Source organism: Polyodon spathula, unplaced genomic scaffold (genome assembly GCF_017654505.1).
Source record: "Polyodon spathula isolate WHYD16114869_AA unplaced genomic scaffold, ASM1765450v1 scaffolds_1277, whole genome shotgun sequence".
NCBI classification, from domain to species: domain Eukaryota; kingdom Metazoa; phylum Chordata; class Actinopteri; order Acipenseriformes; family Polyodontidae; genus Polyodon; species Polyodon spathula.
Window position 1 is genome coordinate 115,001 of NW_024472760.1, and position 20,329 is coordinate 135,329.

Sequence of the window (20,329 nt, forward strand, 5' to 3'; positions counted from 1 at the left end):
GATATCTAGCATGGAATAGCTTTATCCGGTGATCCCGTGTCAAGAGATTTTTGCAATCTGCCTGGCACGCTTTCATATTTAATGACTGAACGAGCGCGCGAATCACACTGTTCACAATTGCACCGCGTTTGTAGGAAAGTCATCCTCCGATATCAGTGGTTCAATTTAACAACTAAAATGGAAAATGAGAAGACCTCTCTTATACTGTAGCCTATGACAGGGTCACCCTTAGAAAAGTTTACCATGGGAAATGTGCAGTTTTCCTGCGCTTTCCCCCTGGTTATAGTATGCATTTCCCACAGGTTACCATGGTTTCTTTTACATGCGTTTCCATTCCTCTCTGGGCTTTGCAATGCTTACCTGTGCTTTACCTTGCTTTCACTATGCTTCGTTACACTTTGCTGTGCTTTCACTAGGAGAAACTTTCATGAGGGCAAGTGTACATATGCATCTATCAGAAAATAGGTTTTAATAATAACAAAAACGTTTGTTATGAGTTGGTAGTTTGAGAGGAGACACAACTTCTGATCAATAACATGTTCTGGACTGTTCTGAAATTGTGCGTTTTGTGGACAGGACAGCCAGTTCTTAAAGTGTAGACGCTGCTGAATGTGCTGTTCCAGTATGTGCCCGCCCGCCCGCCCTTGAAGGAAATGTACTGCATTGTCAGTGTTATGGTAGAACTCTTGTGACAGTGGCAGTGTAATAAAGCACAGTGAAGCATGGCAAAGCAGAGGTACTGTAAGCATTGTAAGAAGCCAGAGAGGTAGGGTAAAACAAAAAAAAAAAAAAAAAAAAAAACATTGCAAACCATGGGAAAAGCAAAGTATAACTATGGGGGGAAAAAATGGGAAAGCTGCAAAAATATCGTGCAGGGGTAAACATTTATAAGCACACTTGTACTAACAAATGCAGATTTTTATATATATATATATATTAAAGACACAGTGTAAAGAACAGGTACAGGAATGTTACGATGGTACAAGGCATTTAGATGAATGTCTTCGGCAGTGTTATCGGTATATCACATATATTTCTTGGATGGAATCATACACTAGCTACAATATAAAGAAATGAACAAGGACTGGATCGTACACAACCCCCCTCCTAGATTAGCCGGGGCAAAACCACCTCCACGTTGCATAAGAAAAAGTGAAGAGGCCAGCAAAGCGTCTTGGCAAATATTTACCCATCTGTAAATGTCTTTAGACCGGAGACCAATTCCCCAGATAGCACCTCGCTGTGAAGCAGTCTCTGCTGCTGTGTTGTATAACACCCGCTAGCTCTGCTGTTTTTCCATGCCCTTCCTATCTGATTGACTCTGTGTAAAGGAAGCTAACGCTTAAAAGACTTTTCCTGCTGCTGCTATTAATAGCTCGCTTCCAACGGCTGCAGGCAAGGCAATTAAAATACTAACACTTTTTTTTTTTTTCCAGCAGTTAAAAAAAGCATCTGCTGCGTCATCAAATGAGCCGAGATGGGAGACAGAAAAATCGAAGCCTTCCAAGATGGCTTTGAATAGCATGCTGAATGGGAAGCCTTCAGGTATTACTGTGCCCAAGCGTACAGTGCGGCAGACTGCTGTTGGCGTATCTGGACAGCATGGTGATCTGTAGCCCTGACCTACTTGGGAACGCCAACTAATCAAGTTAACAGGACTGGCCAATTACTTTACAGAAGGAAATAACCATCTTTGGTTAATCAGATTTAAACAAAAACGTAAAGCTGGGCTACCCAAAACTCTCACTGTAGTAACGGTCTGTGTGCTGCCCATGGACTGGCATGTGAGAAGATGGATGGCGTGAGTAAAGGATTTAGTTAAGTGTGATATCGATCATATGGAAGCCAAGGCCGTATCTAAACCCTTCCTTGTTGAAAAGCTCCTGTCTTGTTTTGTACTCTGTTAACTGTGCCCTGCACACAGTGGCACCCTGTTCTGCTCCCGTGCCTCTCTGGACAAGCTCTCCACAGTCCCCCCTGGTGATGGTCCCTATAAGTGGAAGGTTTGGTCCAGGACTGTCTTTAACTCGTCTTATCTTGTGTGCATGTGCAAGTTTATCTGGTCCTGCCACTTCATTCTACCCTTGACGTGTGAAACCGACCGCTCCTGTGCATTTCCACTTTCAGAAAAGATGCCCTCGGCTGCATCGTGCTACTGCTTTAGATTTCACCTCTGGGGAAGCCAATTAAAAAGGGAATTGTGCTGTACATACTAGATGGGGAGACCCCCAGAAAGGAGATCCTCTGCATTGGGTCCCTTTTCCTCCTGCACATTGGGACAGGCTACTTCTCATTGTACAAACAGGAGAGTCAAAAATAGAGTTTGTGTTTCCCAAAATCTCTAGCTGGTTTTAGTCTGACAGATGGGATGGCTCACATGTCTTAAATACCAACAGGATACCAGAAATATTTCCTGTGCGTTTCATCCTCCCACATTATCCAGTACCCTCCCTGCACGCACACGCGCACACACACAACCAGAGCCTCTCCCTGTGTGACTCAAAGCTAAGGTAGTTGTACAGCCTGGTTCACAATTACACTGAAACCCTCTGGATAATCTCCAGCACTTTACTGCTTACGCATCTTCTTTGTGGGCGACACGGCTGCTGATTGGAGGGGCTCGGTCCTGCTCTGTTCCGATGCATCTGTTCAGTTGATCAGCGGGTTCAGCGTTTGAGTTTGGGGGCTCGGAGCCGCGTGCAAAGTACATAAACGTCAACAGGCTTTTATTTTGCTTAATCCTTTTTTTTTTCAATTTATTTCTCCTCTTTGGCAGGGGATTTGCTCTTAATATAGACAGAGAGATGCCAGTGGGGCTGCTCCACAGAGATCAGGGACAGAGCGGGTCATCTTTAATAAGGATTAGGAAAAGCAAAAGGGAGGTTCTGTTTGTATTGGATTTGGAGAGGCAGGAAGGATCTTGCGCACGTGCCTCTGAGAAAGTCCTTCCGAGTCCTGGTACAAACCAAGGTGCAACTATTAGGATGTTGCTATGTTGCTATGAACTCACTAAGGCGCAGATTTATCAAGGTCTTTCCTGTGTGGTGTGGTGCGAATTTTAACAAGTGTGGTGGCGCCCAGAAGATTGCAAACGCCCCTTCCTGATGAAATAAAGTACAGAACTGCTCACCCAGTCTTTAAAATGACGCCAAGAGACATGACACAACTGAAAACACACACTGCTGTTAATAATGTCAAACTGGGAGATCTCTGTCCCTCTGGAATTTGCATAGCAGCTGAAAACCCAGCCATGAAATGCAAAAGAATGTTTCCTGCAAGATTTCACACCGTCAGAAAAACGTCAATACCACAACGAAACAATGACGCTGAGCGAGTTCTCATCCTGTAAATCACCTCCAGTATCTGTCTCGCTGTTCTCTGGTTGAGATCTGATTCCTCATCAAGAGATATGGATGGAACAAAACCATTGCACTGCTGCCAATATGAAGACAGTGCATCATGCCTTCATTAACTCACCTAAAAAGTGTCAGGTTTTCTAGTGGTTTAACAAGGGAACGCTGCCGCTAAGCATGTGGCCGGTTCAATTAACAGGTGGTTTTAGATTGCGTCCGGCGCTACATTTCAGCGGCGTGCTGTGAATCCAGCTCTTTTTTAAATTGCAAAATGTGTTTGACTGGCAGACGGTAGTTTGACTGTATTCTTCTGGCCACACTTCAGGAATATCAAACAGTGGGTTACACAGAAAGCCAAAAGCTTTGTCAAGAGTTACTATATGACTATATTAAATGTTCTAAATGTTTTGGAACGGCTGCAGAATGTGCTGACTGAATTAAAAACCCTCCCTTGATAAACGAGGGCACACCCAAGTAAAGGCAGCCCTTTTTACCAGGGTCCGTTTTTACTGTCATTTGGCAATTTCCCCCAGTGCCTTTCCCACGATTATACTATGCCTTTCCCATAGCTTGCCATGCTTTTAAACGTGCTTTACCGTACCTGTCTGTGCTTCACAGTGCTTACCTGAGGTTTAGCAAGCCCTCACTGTGCTTCATTACACTGTCTATGCTTTTACTATGGGAAACTTTTATTACAGATGTTGCAAAGTGCCGTAAAGCAAAATGAAAGCATGGCATCGCCCAGGCAAGCTCAGTAATGCTCAGAGAGGTTAACACTAGGATCAGAAAGCATTGAAAAAAAATCACACCATGGGAATCGTTTTAGAAGAATCTGTGCTTTTAATTGTGCAGCAATACTCCAAGAAGCCTAATTAGAATTCCTCAACATACCTCTGGTTAATTATCACACCGGCAGTGAGCTGACTGAAGGTACACGTGACCTTGAGCACGCCCAGCTCCGACCTTGACAACAGTGCAAAACCACCTTCTCATGCAATTCCTCCGACCCTGTCCGTTCAGCTATACGCAAGCAGCTAGCCGCCACACTAAGGCTTTTAGCACAGGGTTAGGATTTGCCTATGCTTCCTGCTACTACTGTTCTTTATCAAACTGCTCTTAACTGCAGCTTACCACGAGCTACACATTTTCAGAGCAGGCGTCGTTTCAGAGAACTCAGACAAAGGGTTCAAACTGAGGGATTAGCAGCGGCAGCTTTTCATCAAGAGCAGGGGTGGCCCAAGCTAGCTCTTCCACTCCTGGTCTTTGTTCCAACCCTGTTCTAAATGGTTTAATTGAACCAATTAAACCTCCATCCACACCCTGGAGTCGTGCCTCTTCTCATTTTACCTGCTAAGCCTGGAGTTGAATGGTCCTCCAGGACCGGGATTGCACATGCCTGATCTAGTGCACGCTTTCTGAAATTACTGTAGAGTCCAAAACTGAAGAAATGGGGGTCCAGTGATAAAATGAACTAGTGCTAAGAAAACAGATTGGCTAGCACTACTCTAAGCTTGGGAAAAGCATAGAAACCAGACAATAGAGCAGAGTGGACATTGAGCCTGATAAATATAAGGGACTTGCCACCTGAACTGAGGAGTTTAACAGAATCAGCGAGATTTAAGAAGGACCTAGATTTGGTACAAACCCACAAACGCTTTACTTAGATGCAAGAGCCTAGATACCGAAAAAGAATTCCGAGCTATCTTCTTTTGCCTCGAGAGTCATTTTGTCACGCTAGAACATTTCTGTCACGGGAGGGGAGACGGTAACACCTGCTGAAAAATGTAAACTTGAAACCAAAATAAAACATCCTCATGTCAGAATTAACCCTAACAGCACTGAGCCTCTCACTGCAGAGAAGGGGTTTTCAAGAAGCAAAGGGATTACCCCAGAGCCTGCTCATTATGAAGCTAATAGCATGCCATCAATCCACAGAGCCCACAGCTTCAATGCACATACTTCTGCAAGGAGCACACCGTGTGCTAACGACACCTTTAAACTTGAAAACGTCGCATATTAACAACAGAAGAACTGCAGCTTAAGAATGCCCCCTCAATAGAACCCTACTGGCGCCTGGGCAGAATTAAACAGTTTGTGTTTCTTATTTTCTGTACGGCTCTTTTGCTTTACCTGCTGAAGAGCTGTCTGCAATGCACAGTAAACTGCCTTGCATCCTGAACTTTAATCAGCTCCTGCTGGCATGAGATTGCAGATTGGATTGAACCTTATCTATACCACTGCACAACATGTTTAATTAAGTTACTCCAGATTAGAAAGCTGGCCAAGGTGTGGTACAGTAACTCACGTTAAAGCAACTGAGCTCTTAGGCGTTCAAAATCGTTTCGCTGAAAAAGTGGGAGTCTTTCAGACTTGGGAACACAATAGCTTTTGGGTCCGACCGACAGCTTTGCACATGACCTGGCAGGCACTCCGTTTCACAAGTCACATTCCACAGAAACTGGGTGAGTGCAAGGCTGGAATGAGAGGCTGGGAGATGGTGTGATACATCAGGTTGTCACACTGGCTGAGCGACAACCGTTTCTAAGAAGATAGACGGCTTCAGCCGACGGGCACATGATGCTCGGAGATGTGCAGCCTGCAAGGAGGAGCGAAGCGTAAGCAACCCGACTGAGGGCTGCACGAGAGGCTTCATTGCGCGGTGCTTATAAACTATTATTATTTTCATTGTCAGTCTACGACCTCGCTGCGGCAGTATGGCATTAAAAATGTCAGCACCTCAGATGAGAAGAAAATGAGCTTTCACTACCTCATTGTAAAGGTGAGGGCAGGACCGCTGCTTGTGTTTTGAAATGAACACACTGATGAACGCATTTAATACCTGCTGATAAATACTTCCTAAAAGGTGATAACAAGTGCGATTATCAGCACAGCCCTAGCTAAGAGCACGCTACATTTCACTCTGTATAAGGTCCAGCAGCTGTCTCTCGAGCCTGATTTGGTTTACCGGGCACCCCAGTAGGAATCTTCTGAAGTATCCCATTCATGTTGTCAGCAGGCTTGAAAAAGACAGGAATGACAACCTGTCATCCTAATTAGAAGCAAGTCAAAATGCAGCCTGTGTTTAAAACGTGAAAGGCATCAAAGTAGCAGAAAACGACTTGAAAATCCTCAGGCTGGTAAAAAGGTACTGAAAAATATATACAGTAGATATCTATATATATATCTATATATATATATATCTATCTATCTATCTATATATATATATATATATATATATATATATATATATATATATATATATATATATATATATATATATATATATATATATATATATAGAAACTACTTTGGCGCCCTCTAGTGTCCCTAAAGCTTAATACAACATCGGACTGTTGCTCTGCTGCCCTCTGTTGGTCATACGAAGATCAGCACAACAGAGGTGTCCATTTCAGCTAAAAGACCCACACTGATCATTATTAAAAACAGGCAGTTAACCCAGCGTGCACATTGCTTCTGTTTGTGCTCATTACCCATGAACACTTGCACAACATAAACAGTACATGAATGGTAGCATGCTTCATCATTTTGGTTGCTTCAAAAAAAGAAATGAAAACACACTGCATAATTTTACTTTGGCATTGAGGGTCTGGTCAAACAACAAAGGCACTGGAAAAACAACTTCTAGACAAACAGCGACACCTACTGTTGACTCCTTCTCGGGGGAGCTGGAGCGCTTGGTGCCGTTCCTGTCCCAGGACGGGCTGAAGCGGCTGCTGCTCTTGAGGCTGGCGCTGATGGTCTCCTGTGTGGAGCTGCGCGAGAGCCCGTAGCCGGCCCGCGAGCTTCCATACGAGTCCTGGACCTCGCTGCTACGGTTGTACCCGCTCCGGTAGGACCCGTGTGGGCTGTCCGAGTCCTGTCTGCTGCCGGTCAAGGAGTCGGACAGTGCCAGGCTGGCCAGGTCACGGTTCAGATCCGTCTGGCTGCTGGACTTCCGGCGGCTCAGGCCGGCTCTGGAAGATGAGGAGGCCGGGGACGAGGAAAGGTAGCTGCTGCTCCCCGCGTAGGCGAAAGAGGAGGAGTAGCCGCCACTCAGCCCGGAGCTGTAGGCCTTGACTGGTGCGCGGCTCAGGCTCTCGCTGCGGCGGGTGCTTAGAACGTCCGTGCGAGGGATCTGGCGCCCCCTGTCGGGCTCGGAGGAGGTACTGTAGTTGCGGGAGCGGCTGCTGGAAGTCAGGTAGCTGCTCGCTCCTGCGTAGCTGGGGCTCTTGTAGGACAGCTTCTCCTTGTCCGTGTACGAGGAGCTGAGGTTGGGCGTGTAGGAGGAGGTGTAGCTGCCATAGTGCCCTGTGTAGCTGGACCCTGTGTAGCTGGACCCAGTGTAGCGCTTGGTGGTGGAGGACACTCGTGACATGGTCAATCTCAGCCACAGGGACAAGGCTGCAGACCGCATTGACTGCGGAGAGAGAGAGAGAGAAGGAAGATTAATTGCACTCCTGATTCAGTTTAATTGCATCCAGCTTCAGTGCTAGACTTGGTCCCTGCTTCAATGCTCCCCTACCCCCAGAGAGAAGGTTTTCCCCCCTCCTTCTATTCAGTGCCTACGCTACTGTGCTGGGTGTGATATTTAGAGCACTGGGTTCTACCGAGTGGATCAGGGCTGGATTACCTCCAATACCGATGCAGTAGGGGGATTAATCAGGGCTGAAGGGGTCTGATTAACAAGAGCTTGCTGCTTGTATCCCTCGCTGGTCCTGTTCAGACCCCAGCACAGCCTGCTTCCCCCTTACAAATCCACACAGGAACTTTCCCCATGCTTGCCTATAGTTTTCTAATAGTATAACCATGCTATGGCTTGAACACCGATTACCACAGACTAATCACTCCACTAAAACATGCTTCTGAAAAGACTCCTGTTGGGAGGTGAGAAAGCGGATCAGTGCTGCAGAGGGCTCAGTGCGCAGCGTAATGCTGATATTCTTCCTCAGCAATAGACTTGTAGGCTAAAGGATGTGAAAACAGTTAAGAAATGAAAGACTTGGAAAATATGACCGTATATCTGATTCATATCTTATCCAAAGAACAGCGACAACAATATATAGATACACACAAACACATGAAGGTAGCGCTGACACAGTCCCAGCAAAGCTCCTAGTCGGATCTCTAAATTAATAAAAGTCTCCGGTGTTGTTTACCCGTGTTCAGTTTGTTGGCAGGGCTCTTGTTTCCTCTCTCTCTTCCCGGCACCTCTAGCAGTTGAGTCTGTGAGCAGCATGCTGAAGGGCCAGGCCTCAGAGCCATCAATAATTCAGTCTAGAGAGCCAGAGAAGGCAGCTAGCTGGAGCCATTCCAAGGGATGCACTCACAAAACCAAGGCAGAAAACGGATGTTCTCTCACGGAGAACCTTTTTATTTGACTTTACACACACGCACACACAGAACGGAGGGTCCTTATAATCACACGGTACCGAAAAGGTAAAACACATTTATATAAAACTGGATTACAGCCATTTCAAAATGGGTACAGGAGAGCAGGAGTGTATGATAAACACTTTGTAAAGATGAAGGCGGTTATAGTGTTTACCATCTAGAGCACGGGTGGACAACCCTGGTCCTGGACAGCAACAGTCCCGCATGCTTACTGGACAACCCTGGTCCTGGACAGCAACAGTCCCGCATGCTTACTGGACAACCCTGGTCCTGGACAGCAACAGTCCCGCATGCTTACTGGACAACCCTGGTCCTGGACAGCAACAGTCCTGCATGCTTACTGGACAACCCTGGTCCTGGACAGCAACAGTCCCGCAGGCTTTCTGGGTATCTTTAAAATCACCAGTGTTGACCAAATAAGAAAATAAATCGGTTTTGATTAAGTGAAACGAACACCAGAAGACTCTATGGCTCTCCAGGACCCAGGGCAGACTGCCACTGAACCAGCGCAGCAATACAGGGACCTCTGCTCCAATGACCCAACTGCTGCAGAGCTGAATACAAACACTGATGTTATCAAAACCTCAAACACAGCAGCACATTGTGTGTCTTTCTGTCTCCAGCAGTCTGTAAGGCTCCAAAGTCTTATTTCAATGCTTTAACAGACAGAACCACGTTCAGATCTGCAGCAGCTCAGACCACTACAGCACTGCCAAGGAGTTTCTGAAGCCCGGAAGAGTTTAAACGCTTCAATAAGTGTTATGCATCTATAAATAAAATGCACATCATAAGAATTTAAGAAAAATAACTAATAATAACAATAATAATAAATACAACTGTATGATTACACTGAACACACTCAAAGTCAACATAAATAAAAACCAATATAAAACAAAGTTAATACCCAAAGGAGGGCCCCGTCTCAGTCAGTTTTCCAGAATCACGAAAGGTCCAAAGTTATCCACAGGTGTTAACTGCTATGTCACTGCAGTGCTGAGCGTACAGTTAACAGAAAGGCAAGAACCCCAGTCTAACTGAGTTCACAAAGTACTGTATCCACTGTCAGTGTGAACCCAGGTTTAAAATGAAGCACCCATTACACATACCTACTGTCTGAAGCACATTTCCTACTCTTTCTGTCTGATCATCTCCTGCTACTTCTCCTCTCTGCTTCCTGGCATGTTTTCACATGGCTGTGCGTCTGCGGTTGCTATAGCAGCAACCCTTATTTGCCCCCTCCCTTTCCCCCATCATGCACCAGACACACACACACACACACACACACACACACACACACACTCTGGTCTGTGTGTGAAACTTGCATTACAAGATTCAATCCTCTGGTCTGTTTACAGGACCAGACAAGTATGAGCTTGTTTAGAAAGAAAGAAAGAAAGAAAGAAAGAAAGAAAGAAAGAAAGAAAGAAAGAATCACCTTGACTTTATGTAAAGATAAACAACAGAATAGCTGGAAGATGAGATCTTCACTTGTAGCAGTCTTGTGAAGGCTCAGTGTGTGTGTGTGTGTGTGTGTGTGTGTGTGTACCATCCCCTTTCCAGTCTGTCAGAATTTTGCTTGCTGACGTTTCCATGGCAACACACCAACAAGCTGGACTCCCTGGTAAGAATTGGGCCTAGCAGGCCTTTGCCAGATTGAGACCGGTGTGCCAGCTCACTCTCTGACACTTTCTCTCTTTCTCTTTCCCGCTGTCTCTCTCTCTCAGTCCTGGCCCTTTGCCAAGACAATCTTCCAGCCAGTGTAACGTCTTGTATTTCAAACTGGTCTGCGGCTGCATCGCCACAAATGACTTCTGATAATTAACCCTGCAGTGCTTTCGAACTCATTAGTTATTTAAAGAATTCTCATGAGTCATTTATAATCTCTTTTTATTCATAAAATACAGTTTACATGAACATGTTCTAGACTCGTTGAGGCAATTCTACTGAGACCGAGGTTTAATGCATAAACAAAAAAAAAAAAAAAAAAAAAAAAGACAAAAACAACTGTTTATGAATTGAAAACTCACATCATTGAGGCTGTCAAATCTACGTCTGACATGCGTGCACATTCATAACCTGAAGGATCGCTTACAGAAAGGACTGCATTGGTTTGCTTTGATATTCGTGGAATATTGTAATCACAATGTTATTGCTTACAACAGTGCAACTCTTAGAGAGAAAAAAATAGGGTAAGAAACACCATGGAAACGGTTACTATATTGACCTGTCTGAGTCACAGCCTGCCTTGTATGATGTCACCCTTGCAGAAGATGAAAACACTGCTGTTTAACGAGTCATCTTCATGACTTTAGCAACGCAGAGTGCACCCACACAAAAGCAGGCTGGGGGGCTCGTACATGAAACAGGTCCATCTCACTCCCACCCACACAGAAAACCCACGTAGCATGCTGGCTGCATAGCTCGTAGATGGGGTAGGCACATGCTGTCGTCACCATACAGAGGTATCCGAACACCTCTCTCTTCCTAGACTGTGTGTGTCTGATCCTGGGCTGCTGCTGGCTAATATTCTGCCTGGTTTTTAAATAATGTTTAGCTGAGGGAACACAGAGCCACTTTTTCAGGAACAGTGGCTTGAAACCTGGTTCCAGGAGGCCCAGTTTGATGCGACTTTGCTGTCCCCAAGACCCCAAGTCTCCCCTGGTGTGCCGGGCAGTTGCCTGAAACCAAGCCTCCTGAAATCAAGCCACAGAGTGGCTTCATGTTCCTTCTTCTTTAGGAACTGTGCACAACAAGGCTGTCAATTTGTAAAGGGGTTCTCAGCACACTGTAAACCCGCAAGAGCACACTGTGGGTTTGTAGTAAATTTAGATCATGTTTCTTTCGTTCATGTAGCATTTTCTTGTTGTTGAACAAAGTTTTTTCTCTCTTCATGAGTCAACATTTGAAATATGGATGTCTTTCTGACATTTGGCTGGACTGTACAACAGTTCCATGGCAAATTCAGTGATTGCAGGAAACCTGTTGGGTCTTATTATCTAGCAATAATGGTAAGATAATAAGGCTGTAAACTACTGTACGTTTACAAATACTAATAACAAACCATTTTCATATTTCATCACAACTTAAACCAAGGGTGATTCTCATCAAAACAAAACTGTTTTCAATGAGGTCCCTCAGCCAGTGGGTGAGCAAGCATCACAACACCCAATACATTTATTAAAATGTATTGAGAGAGAGAGAGAGAGAGAGAGAGAGAGAGAGAGAGAGAGAGAGAGAGAGAGAGAGAGAGAGAGAGAGAGAACACTGTGAACTGAACATGTCCCGTTTAAGAAAGACCCGCTCTCTCTACCCTGGGTGTGTGGGGATCGTGTTACAGTCCGCACTGAAACAGATTTTACCCTCTTACCCTCCCCACTGCAAATTCAGCACCAAAAACTACAATTAGAACAACACTTACGTAATATGCATTTTAAGCAGGGTTAGGAAACTCACACTAGTCCTGCACACACTTAAACATTAGTAACCCTACAGTCTCAGGTGAGACCTATTGATGTTATCAGAAGTGCAATCAGTTCAGAGCAGAGTTAGCCCTGGTCATTTCAGTAATCTACATAAAAAAAGGGATTTCTGAAACCCAGGACTGGATGCAGGACTAGTATGAGTTTCTAACCCTGAAACCCAACAATGCTGACTGCCAAGAATGATTCAGCGCTGCATTCAGTTCTGATTGTATTGTGTGGTGTATTATACTGTGCTCTCTCGTCATGTGGAAGGAGTCCAGGCCACTTCCCAAACATGGTACCCTTTCCCAAGACCCTGTCTAAGGCTTAGAATCACCCAATCCTGTCTCTTCCCTCCCTATTCCCTTAAGAGTTTGCAGACGCTGCCTCACTCCTCTCTGTGATAAACAGTTGCCTTGAAAACACCAACAACCTTGCCAAAGAAACTGAATAAAAATACATCACCGATCCAGCTTTCAATTATCATCCAGATTTCCTTAATATCGTTTTCAATTATATAAATTGCCCCGCTCTGTTTCCCACTTGTTCCTGGCTCTTTCTCTGCGCGCATGCATACAGATCTCACCGCATATTAACCCCTACCCGCCCAGACACATTCCCCTGCGAGTTCATCTCTAGAGAGAAGCGTGGTCTCGGTCTGGTACCGATGGCCAGGTTTGGAATAAAAAACGCTCTTTCGATTTGAGCGGCTAGCTGTGGGCAGCCGAAGCCTGTAGCACTAGTGGGACCAGGCCACAGGCTGCAATGCAGGGTTGCTATATTTACCCTGCATCCACACTCTGGCCAGATAAGGCTCCCAGAACACTCTTGACTGTGACGTGGGCTGTTCCCAAAACACACACACAGCTGACCGCTCACCTTCCCCAGAAACACGGAGACAGGCACTCATTCACAAGCAGGAAGGGTTTTGCTGAGCAGCAGAAACTGCGCTGCATTCAAAAACCTCCTCTAATGGCTATTCTACTGAAAATTGGCCTGTCTAGTCTGAAGATTCCTCGTACAGCATTTTTAACAAGGTAACATCTCAAATACTTTTTAGTGTGTACAGTACCTGCTGTTAGAGGCTGGGTCTGGTCTCTCACGCTGTCCAGTTTGAATGTCCAGCTATTTCATCCTGAATTCAAACACTCAATTTAAGACACCTGGAAAGAAATGAATACCGGGCTTGTTATTTTACTGCCAGGAATGCCACGCACCAATCCCTGCAGAACCTGTAGGATTTTCAAACACCCAAATCTGCACTTTAGAAAGGAGCTACATCTCCAGTGCATGACACCAAGCTGAAAAACCAGGAGGAGCCGAGCCTGGTCTTCAAAGCGTTACAAAGTCTCTGAGCAAACAATTGATTAGTAAAAGAGCTCTTAATGAGGTCTGCTTAAACTGCTGAGAAGAGCAAGGCAGACAAACAGCCGCTAACAGTGATTAAAACCCACATGATTACTCAGATAATCACTCCTTCCAACTGCGGACATTGTTCTTGTCTTCTAATGACAACAGAGGAAGGTCCTCATCCCCAGCCAAGCGATGGGAGCTGTAATAACACTGTAATGGGAAGCACACAATTATTCAGCAAATTAAAGTCAATTTGGGCCAATTTCAGGGGAGAGTAATTTGTGCAGATTGCAGCTGCGTAATCAGCTTTTCTTTGCAGAAATGAGTAATGTGTAAGAGTTGTTTATGGGTGCCGGGCAGCGCACTGCTGCTATGTTTGAACAGTACTTTATTTACAAGTTTACAGCTAGGTCGTTCATTTCTTGGCGTGATCATTCATGTTTGTGAGTCAGCCAGTGTATATTAAAACAGCTGACTCAAGTTTGTGGCAGTCTTCCCTTCAGTAGATTCCAGACCTCAGATCTGTTCCTTCTGGATACCCAGAGTGGTCTCTGTCTCATTCCTGTATTTACTTTGAACACTGCCATTTTCTGTAAGGTATTGTTTCGTAGGATCAGTACGGCTCTAGAGTGGTGCTCTAAACTATGGCAGCTCTAAATAGCAATGCCATTTAACTCTATATTAACCCAGCTTGTGTCCACTCAAGGGTGATTCACAGCTTTCCCTTAAATACAGTGTGGGAGATCAAAAATAAAAAACTGTAAGTTTAGGAATTTTAATTCAGTGTGAAGATCCTCCTTTATTTAGATGTTTAAAACAGACAGTAAGACTTTCTGAATCACCAGTCACAAAAACTGAATATCTTCATCACTCAATAGCAGCTGCAGGCATTTGCTCACTTATGAATCTCATATTTTCATATTTCACCCAGAGGTGTTACTCTGCACAGTATCATAACTGCATTGATCGCACTGTTAATCTGCTCCCTGCCCACACTACACTAGTGAAAGCGTATTTCATGATTCAGTGCCCACTTTCCACTAATGCATTCATATTTCATTTGAATCAATTACATGACTCATGAGGGGCTACTGCACAGCGGCGCTAGGATGCAAAGGGCATAGATACCAGGGCAGTAGCCCTTGCTAAAGAATTATGGTGGGCTACATTAGTAGCTACAAAATAATTGAGGGCCACTGTTATTACCAAAAAACACCTGACGGTTTCCTGCTGCAAACGTCACTAAATCTTGCCTGGCGCCGCTCCGGCAGTCCTGTACACAGGCAGCGTCCCAAATGCTTCCCATTTTATAGGCTGGTGAAAGTCGGGCAGACAGGACAGCATGCCCGGGCCTCCGGGTTATCAGGGAATGGCACTTTGGGGCACAAGCAGGGCTGGGCTCAATTCCCATTTCCAATTCCTTTTTAAAATCAAATCCCAATCCTTTACTCTTTGAGAATGCACCTTCGTGCCTCAACACAGCACCCCAGCCTTCTCGAAAACGTTAACCCAGTTTAATAACAGTCCAGTAGTGTAGCATTTAGCTAGATAATGGTTGGGAAGCATGATGTTTACAGTGCTGTGTGTGAAGCCAAGTTGCATGATAACCAGCTGCTCTTTCATGTCTACAATTACTGCACTCGAAGACCACAAGGGTATACAATAAACTACAACACGACAGGCTGAGGAACAATTGGGAAAACCTGAATACTGCCGTTTACAAACTAAATTAACACAGCCACTGTAATTATCTCATTTTATGCTACAATTACAGCATTACCGGGTCTTCTACTGTAGCAACTCAATCGAACCTGCTCATTACTTGCAAAGTTCCCACACTGTTTTTATTATTTGTTTTATTTTTGTGCTTCACCAAATCCTGAAAACTAAACAAAACACAATAAAGGGTCAATTAAGATCGTTTCTGTTGCAAAGCCTACACTGGAGCAGGGCTGCCAGTAGCACAATTCCACCACAGCGGTAAGACTGTCAAAGTGACGCTGGTGTGAGATCACCGATAATTCATTGCAGTGCCATGGTTCCAGCAGCAGACAGTGGAGCACATCAGGTCCACTGTGTAATAATTGTTCCAAACCTGTTATTTTCCATTGCTGGTAATGGGATGGTCTGCAGAGCAGTTGCTCACATGAACACAATGTGCGCTTGAAGGATTTGGTCGGGACCCAAAGATTTTCTTCTAGATATTCTGCAGGCCGTCAGTAACACTCTCACGAGCGCCCGCAGCTGCAGGAAACCCCTTAGCTACTTTCTGAACAGCTTACCAGATTCAAAGTGAAATAGAAAGATTGAGACTGAACTGCTGTTCAGTCTTTGTTATTTTCTTGAAAGTCAGAAGTCTGCGCTCAGATGATTTTGCACACTCTGCTACCCTAGGTCTGTCACTCTTCTGGTATTATAATGGCATCTCAGTGCTATTAACTTTTTCAGTAGGGGACTAAATTAGAAAACGTCTCTGCCACCTCTCCACACTTGAAGAGTATGAAACTTCAGTAAGTTACACAAATAACAAAACAGCGCCCAGTGCTGTACTTTGAGCAGAAGTTAGCCTTGATCAGCACAGACAGCAGCCAGTTTTTACCTCTGCTATGACAAACACTGGTGATCAAAATGTTTATTCCTTACTACCTACACTAGGCGGTCTCCCACTTTCTTCTTTGTTTTTTTCAAGCCGCACTTCAGCACTGTGTGTGTCATCAATCCCAGCAACATGCATCCTTCAATCAAAGGCACAAGTAACATCAGCAGCCGAGCGCAGTACTCTGAAGTTGGCGGAAGCCACAACGTTGTAGCTCATGAATGTGGTGCTTTAACAATATGACCAAACTACGCTTCCTTGCTTGATACAGCTGTGCCACACACACACAGGTTAGCGTCGATAACAACAAAGTGAAAACAACCCTAATCGCAATGAACTAACCTCGTCCCTGCGCCCTGGGTCCCCAGTGAAGAAGTAGCCTTGTCTGAATGCAGTTTGAGTGTTGCTCTTGGGTTGGTGTAATCCTGAAACTCTGTGATCAGGTTACGGAGCAGATAAATATAGCGGCTCTCTCTGACCTCACCGGGTCACTCAGCACTCGCTCACATTCCTGCACTCAGCCCTCTTAAAGCTGCAGCGTCCCACGCTCACTTGTGCAATGAAACACAATGTCTTGGTGCGTGTTTACCACATTCTTCCATAGGTCAGAGCCTGGTGTGCTACGCTTTATCAGAAAGTAATGTTGTGTCATCCCTCAGTGGGAGGGACACATGCTTCTTCCAGACCTTAAAAGAACACCATTTACATCCGCGAGCCAAAAAGTATTGCTACAGCAGTAGGAGGTTATAAAAGACATTTTCAAGCACTGTTAAAGCATTTTTCACTGCTCCTCCTCTACCTGCGGTCCAGCACAGCAAGAGCTGTGTACGTTACTGATCACACAGTACACCCCTATACTACAGGTGATAAGCATGGCAGCTCATTCAAGATGTCTCTCACCATGAAATAATCTGCACCCCGAACCTGCTCCGTTCCTCCAGGCAGGGGGCAGCGATTACTGTGTGGGGCTGTCCCCTGTGAGATATGATGCTGTCCTGCTTGACAGAGCTGCTGAGATTGTGATCAGGGGAAGGCAGAAATGAGGCTCTGCTTTTTTTCCCCAAGAGGCGCTGATTCAAAAGGCTGGGCTGGGCGCCTGCAGTAAGTGCATGGGTAACGGGAGGCTATAATAAGCTATTCAGTGTTCACCTCGGTCTTGCCAATTCCATTTTCAGATTCAATCAATGTGAACAGCAGCAGATCTAACTAGCCTATGCTACATTCACAGCTGCTCACACGTTCTTCAGCCTCATCACTGTACCTCGTCATGTACCTGTGAGCTAGAATACGCGGTACCCTAACCTGAACTGCTTAGTGTCTCAAGTTTATCAGGCATAAGCATTTCAAATGCAGATGTGGGCCCAAGTGCTTATACAGTAGTATTGATACAGTGGAAGGAAATTACTTGAAGGTTATATTTAGTATGTATTCATAGTCTATTCGTGTTTGCATTAGTGCTTTACACATGTAATCTTATAGGCATTCATAGTGTCATTACTTCTTTTAATATCTATTGGGAGTGTTTAATCTTATTATTGAGTGTTGAAATGGGTCTAATCTTAAAGTTTAAACGTTTGGGAACTGAAACAGAATCCCTCCGAATCCAAAATGTATTTGATTCAGATGTAAAATTGCCGGTGTTTATCTGGCAAGAGCTGTGATCAAACACACCCTGATCACACACCATTTCCCCTACTCAGCGCGGATTCAGAAAGACAGTACAATCTCAGCAGGTGTGCTACCCAGCAAGGTCGAACACTTGTGTCTCTATCATGCCTTTCTGTACTGAGCGTGCGTGTGAGAAAGCTGGGTGTGTGAGATAAGGTTTATGCGCCCTGTATTTTTTTGATTGGATCTACGCGCTCGTGTCTCAATCGTTTATTCCAGGACAGCCGCCTAGCTTTGCTCTACGCACTTCCCTCTAGACCATATACCAGTGCAGGAATTTAAAAGGGTCCTTCCTATCGAACACATCCACAATTAGAACAGAATGTGACAGGAGATCTGAGCTACTGAAACCCAAACCCCCTTCTCTTAATAAGCAGAGCCCTCGCCTGGGAAGTTCTGCAAGATGTCTGCTTGCAGCCATAACAAGTGCTTAAACGATTCACTTCAATTTCAATTTCTCCATTCCAGGCGCTGTGTGGTTTCAGTTCTCCAGTACTCATCTGAGAATATTCCCTGAAAAACCGGCAGGCCAGCTGTCTTGCCCTTTATGACTGAAACCAACATACAAGATTCTACATTATATATATATATATATATATATATATATATATATATATATATATATATATATATATATAAACAGAGAATTAAAAAGCAGCATCATATTTAGCACCTGCTGTCAAGTTCTCTCCCCCCACAAGTTTAGTTCATATATAATATAGATGCATAAACTGTATTTCAATATCTGCTACAAGGCAATGTTATTGTAGTCATGCAATCAGCAAAATGAATTACAAGCCCAGCACCACAGTACTGACCCAGCTGGACATGGTATTCCTCTCCTTGTTACAGGGGGCGGCGGGAGAGGTAATGGGATACAGGTTCTGCTGTTCACCCAGGCACAGGAGATTTTAAACAAGCTGCACGCATGAGGTATGGTTTGGCAGGTTCTGGGATCAATGACCTTCAGACAGGCCAGCTGAGTGAAAATTCAATGGAACAGTGTTGCCTTCAGAATAAACCCTGCTGTAACACAGCGTGGCTTCACAAGCAGGGAGGAGGCGTGCATCCCTCCAACTAACTCAACACAAAGTAAACTAACAGGAATGTAAACCAGGCCTGAGCGCACAGAAGAGTGTAAACTAGGGGAGCCTGTGGCAAACAAATAACGGATTCCTAATGCCAGTGGAGGAAGAAAGAAACAGGATTTAGCAAGATGTGGTTCCTGAATGTCCGTTAGTTTAGTGTTTCTCCAATTCTCTAATAGAGATGCATTCAAATAGAATAGCAAAATTCCCAGTGGTATTTACTAGAAATTGTCATTAGGGTTTTATTTATTTATTTATTTATTTTCTGGAAGGAAAAAAAAAACAAAACAAATACAATTCTTTAAAAAAAAAAAAAAAAAATGACACCGATGAAACGTGTTTATAATTCGTTTGATATACTTATTGGTTGCGTTTTTTCCTTTTCTGGAAAAAAAAAAACGCCCTAATGCCGGTTTGTGATAAAGAGTTTTGTGAATCTAATCAAGTTTACAGCAATGCACAAATGTAAGCGCATAGGAAAAGTTTCAAAGTACAGCTGGGAAGCAATGGTGTACACAGAAGCGCGGTAAAGCACGGCGAAATAAAATCAAAACGCAATTCCTAAAAGCACGGCTTATTACTTTGTGAATTTAAACGGGTATACGGCTTGATTGGTACACGTGGAATTCACAGCCCATTTTGTTAACTTTAAAAAGAAGAAAACATAATTACCAGCAAGGCTTCTGTAGGTGTGAGCAATTATGGAATCACAGACAGCGGTGTGAGCACGTTTAACACACAGAGGTCTCATCGATTTTGCGCTCCTTCTAAACAAGATAACTGGAGAAAACAGGATTCATTTACCAGCAGTATAAAATACATGTCTACACAGGCAGCGTTTCTGCACAGTTTTACAGCGCAGTCCGGCAGTCAATAGTTTAAATGCACACTCATGAAACACCTCGCATAAAGCACCAGACTCGTTTGCAATTCATGTTTACGCACATTTGAAATTACGCACACAACACCTCGCACAGAACGGTATAAACAGCATTTTGAATCATACTGTTCCGTACATCACCAGGATGGCTTAGCGCTATTTCTTATATACTAACGCGTTAAGCGTCTCCTTACACGCATCGTTATTCTGATCTGCAAAGTAAATAAAAAAAAAAAAAAAAAAAAAAAACCCTTCAAAGTAAATCTGCAAATGCATCTGCAGTGTCTGCCTTACCCGTTAAGAGCGCATTTGTAATTTCCAAACGGGACGCCGATGTCATTGTCCCTGCTGCCTGCAGCACCTCCAATGAAAAGCAGACGATCTTCATCCCAATATTACGCCAGTCTTACCAGCGGCCACGCAATCCCGCTGCACACTGATCTACTTAATAAACCCGCTTCCTCCCTCGGCTCTCTGGCGCTGCTGTTTGTTACAAAACAACGGATCACTTTTTTTTTTTTTATATACAGTGACGTCTA

At 44.4% G+C, this 20,329-nt stretch overlaps 1 protein-coding gene across 4 annotated transcripts in view; it reads right to left on the minus strand.

Moving 5' to 3' along the window:
* LOC121309450 (ubiquitin carboxyl-terminal hydrolase 2-like) overlaps positions 1-20,224 on the minus strand; it is a 40,167-nt gene extending 19,943 nt beyond the window's left edge. Inside the window, exons 1-4 of one of the 4 annotated variants that reach the window (XM_041242377.1) lie at positions 20,085-20,224; positions 19,583-19,690; positions 13,278-13,368; positions 7,018-7,770 (exon numbers count right to left, since the gene is read on the minus strand). In XM_041242377.1, coding sequence (XP_041098311.1) covers positions 7,018-7,767 — 750 coding nt within the window. In that variant the 5' untranslated portion in view covers positions 7,768-7,770; positions 13,278-13,368; positions 19,583-19,690; positions 20,085-20,224. Of the gene's footprint in view, positions 1-7,017; positions 7,771-13,277; positions 13,369-16,496; positions 16,603-19,582; positions 19,691-20,084 lie in introns of those variants that run through there. The other 3 variants (XM_041242378.1, XM_041242376.1, XM_041242380.1) reach the window with 3 other exon arrangements.
* Positions 20,225-20,329: the final 105 nt, after the last annotated feature.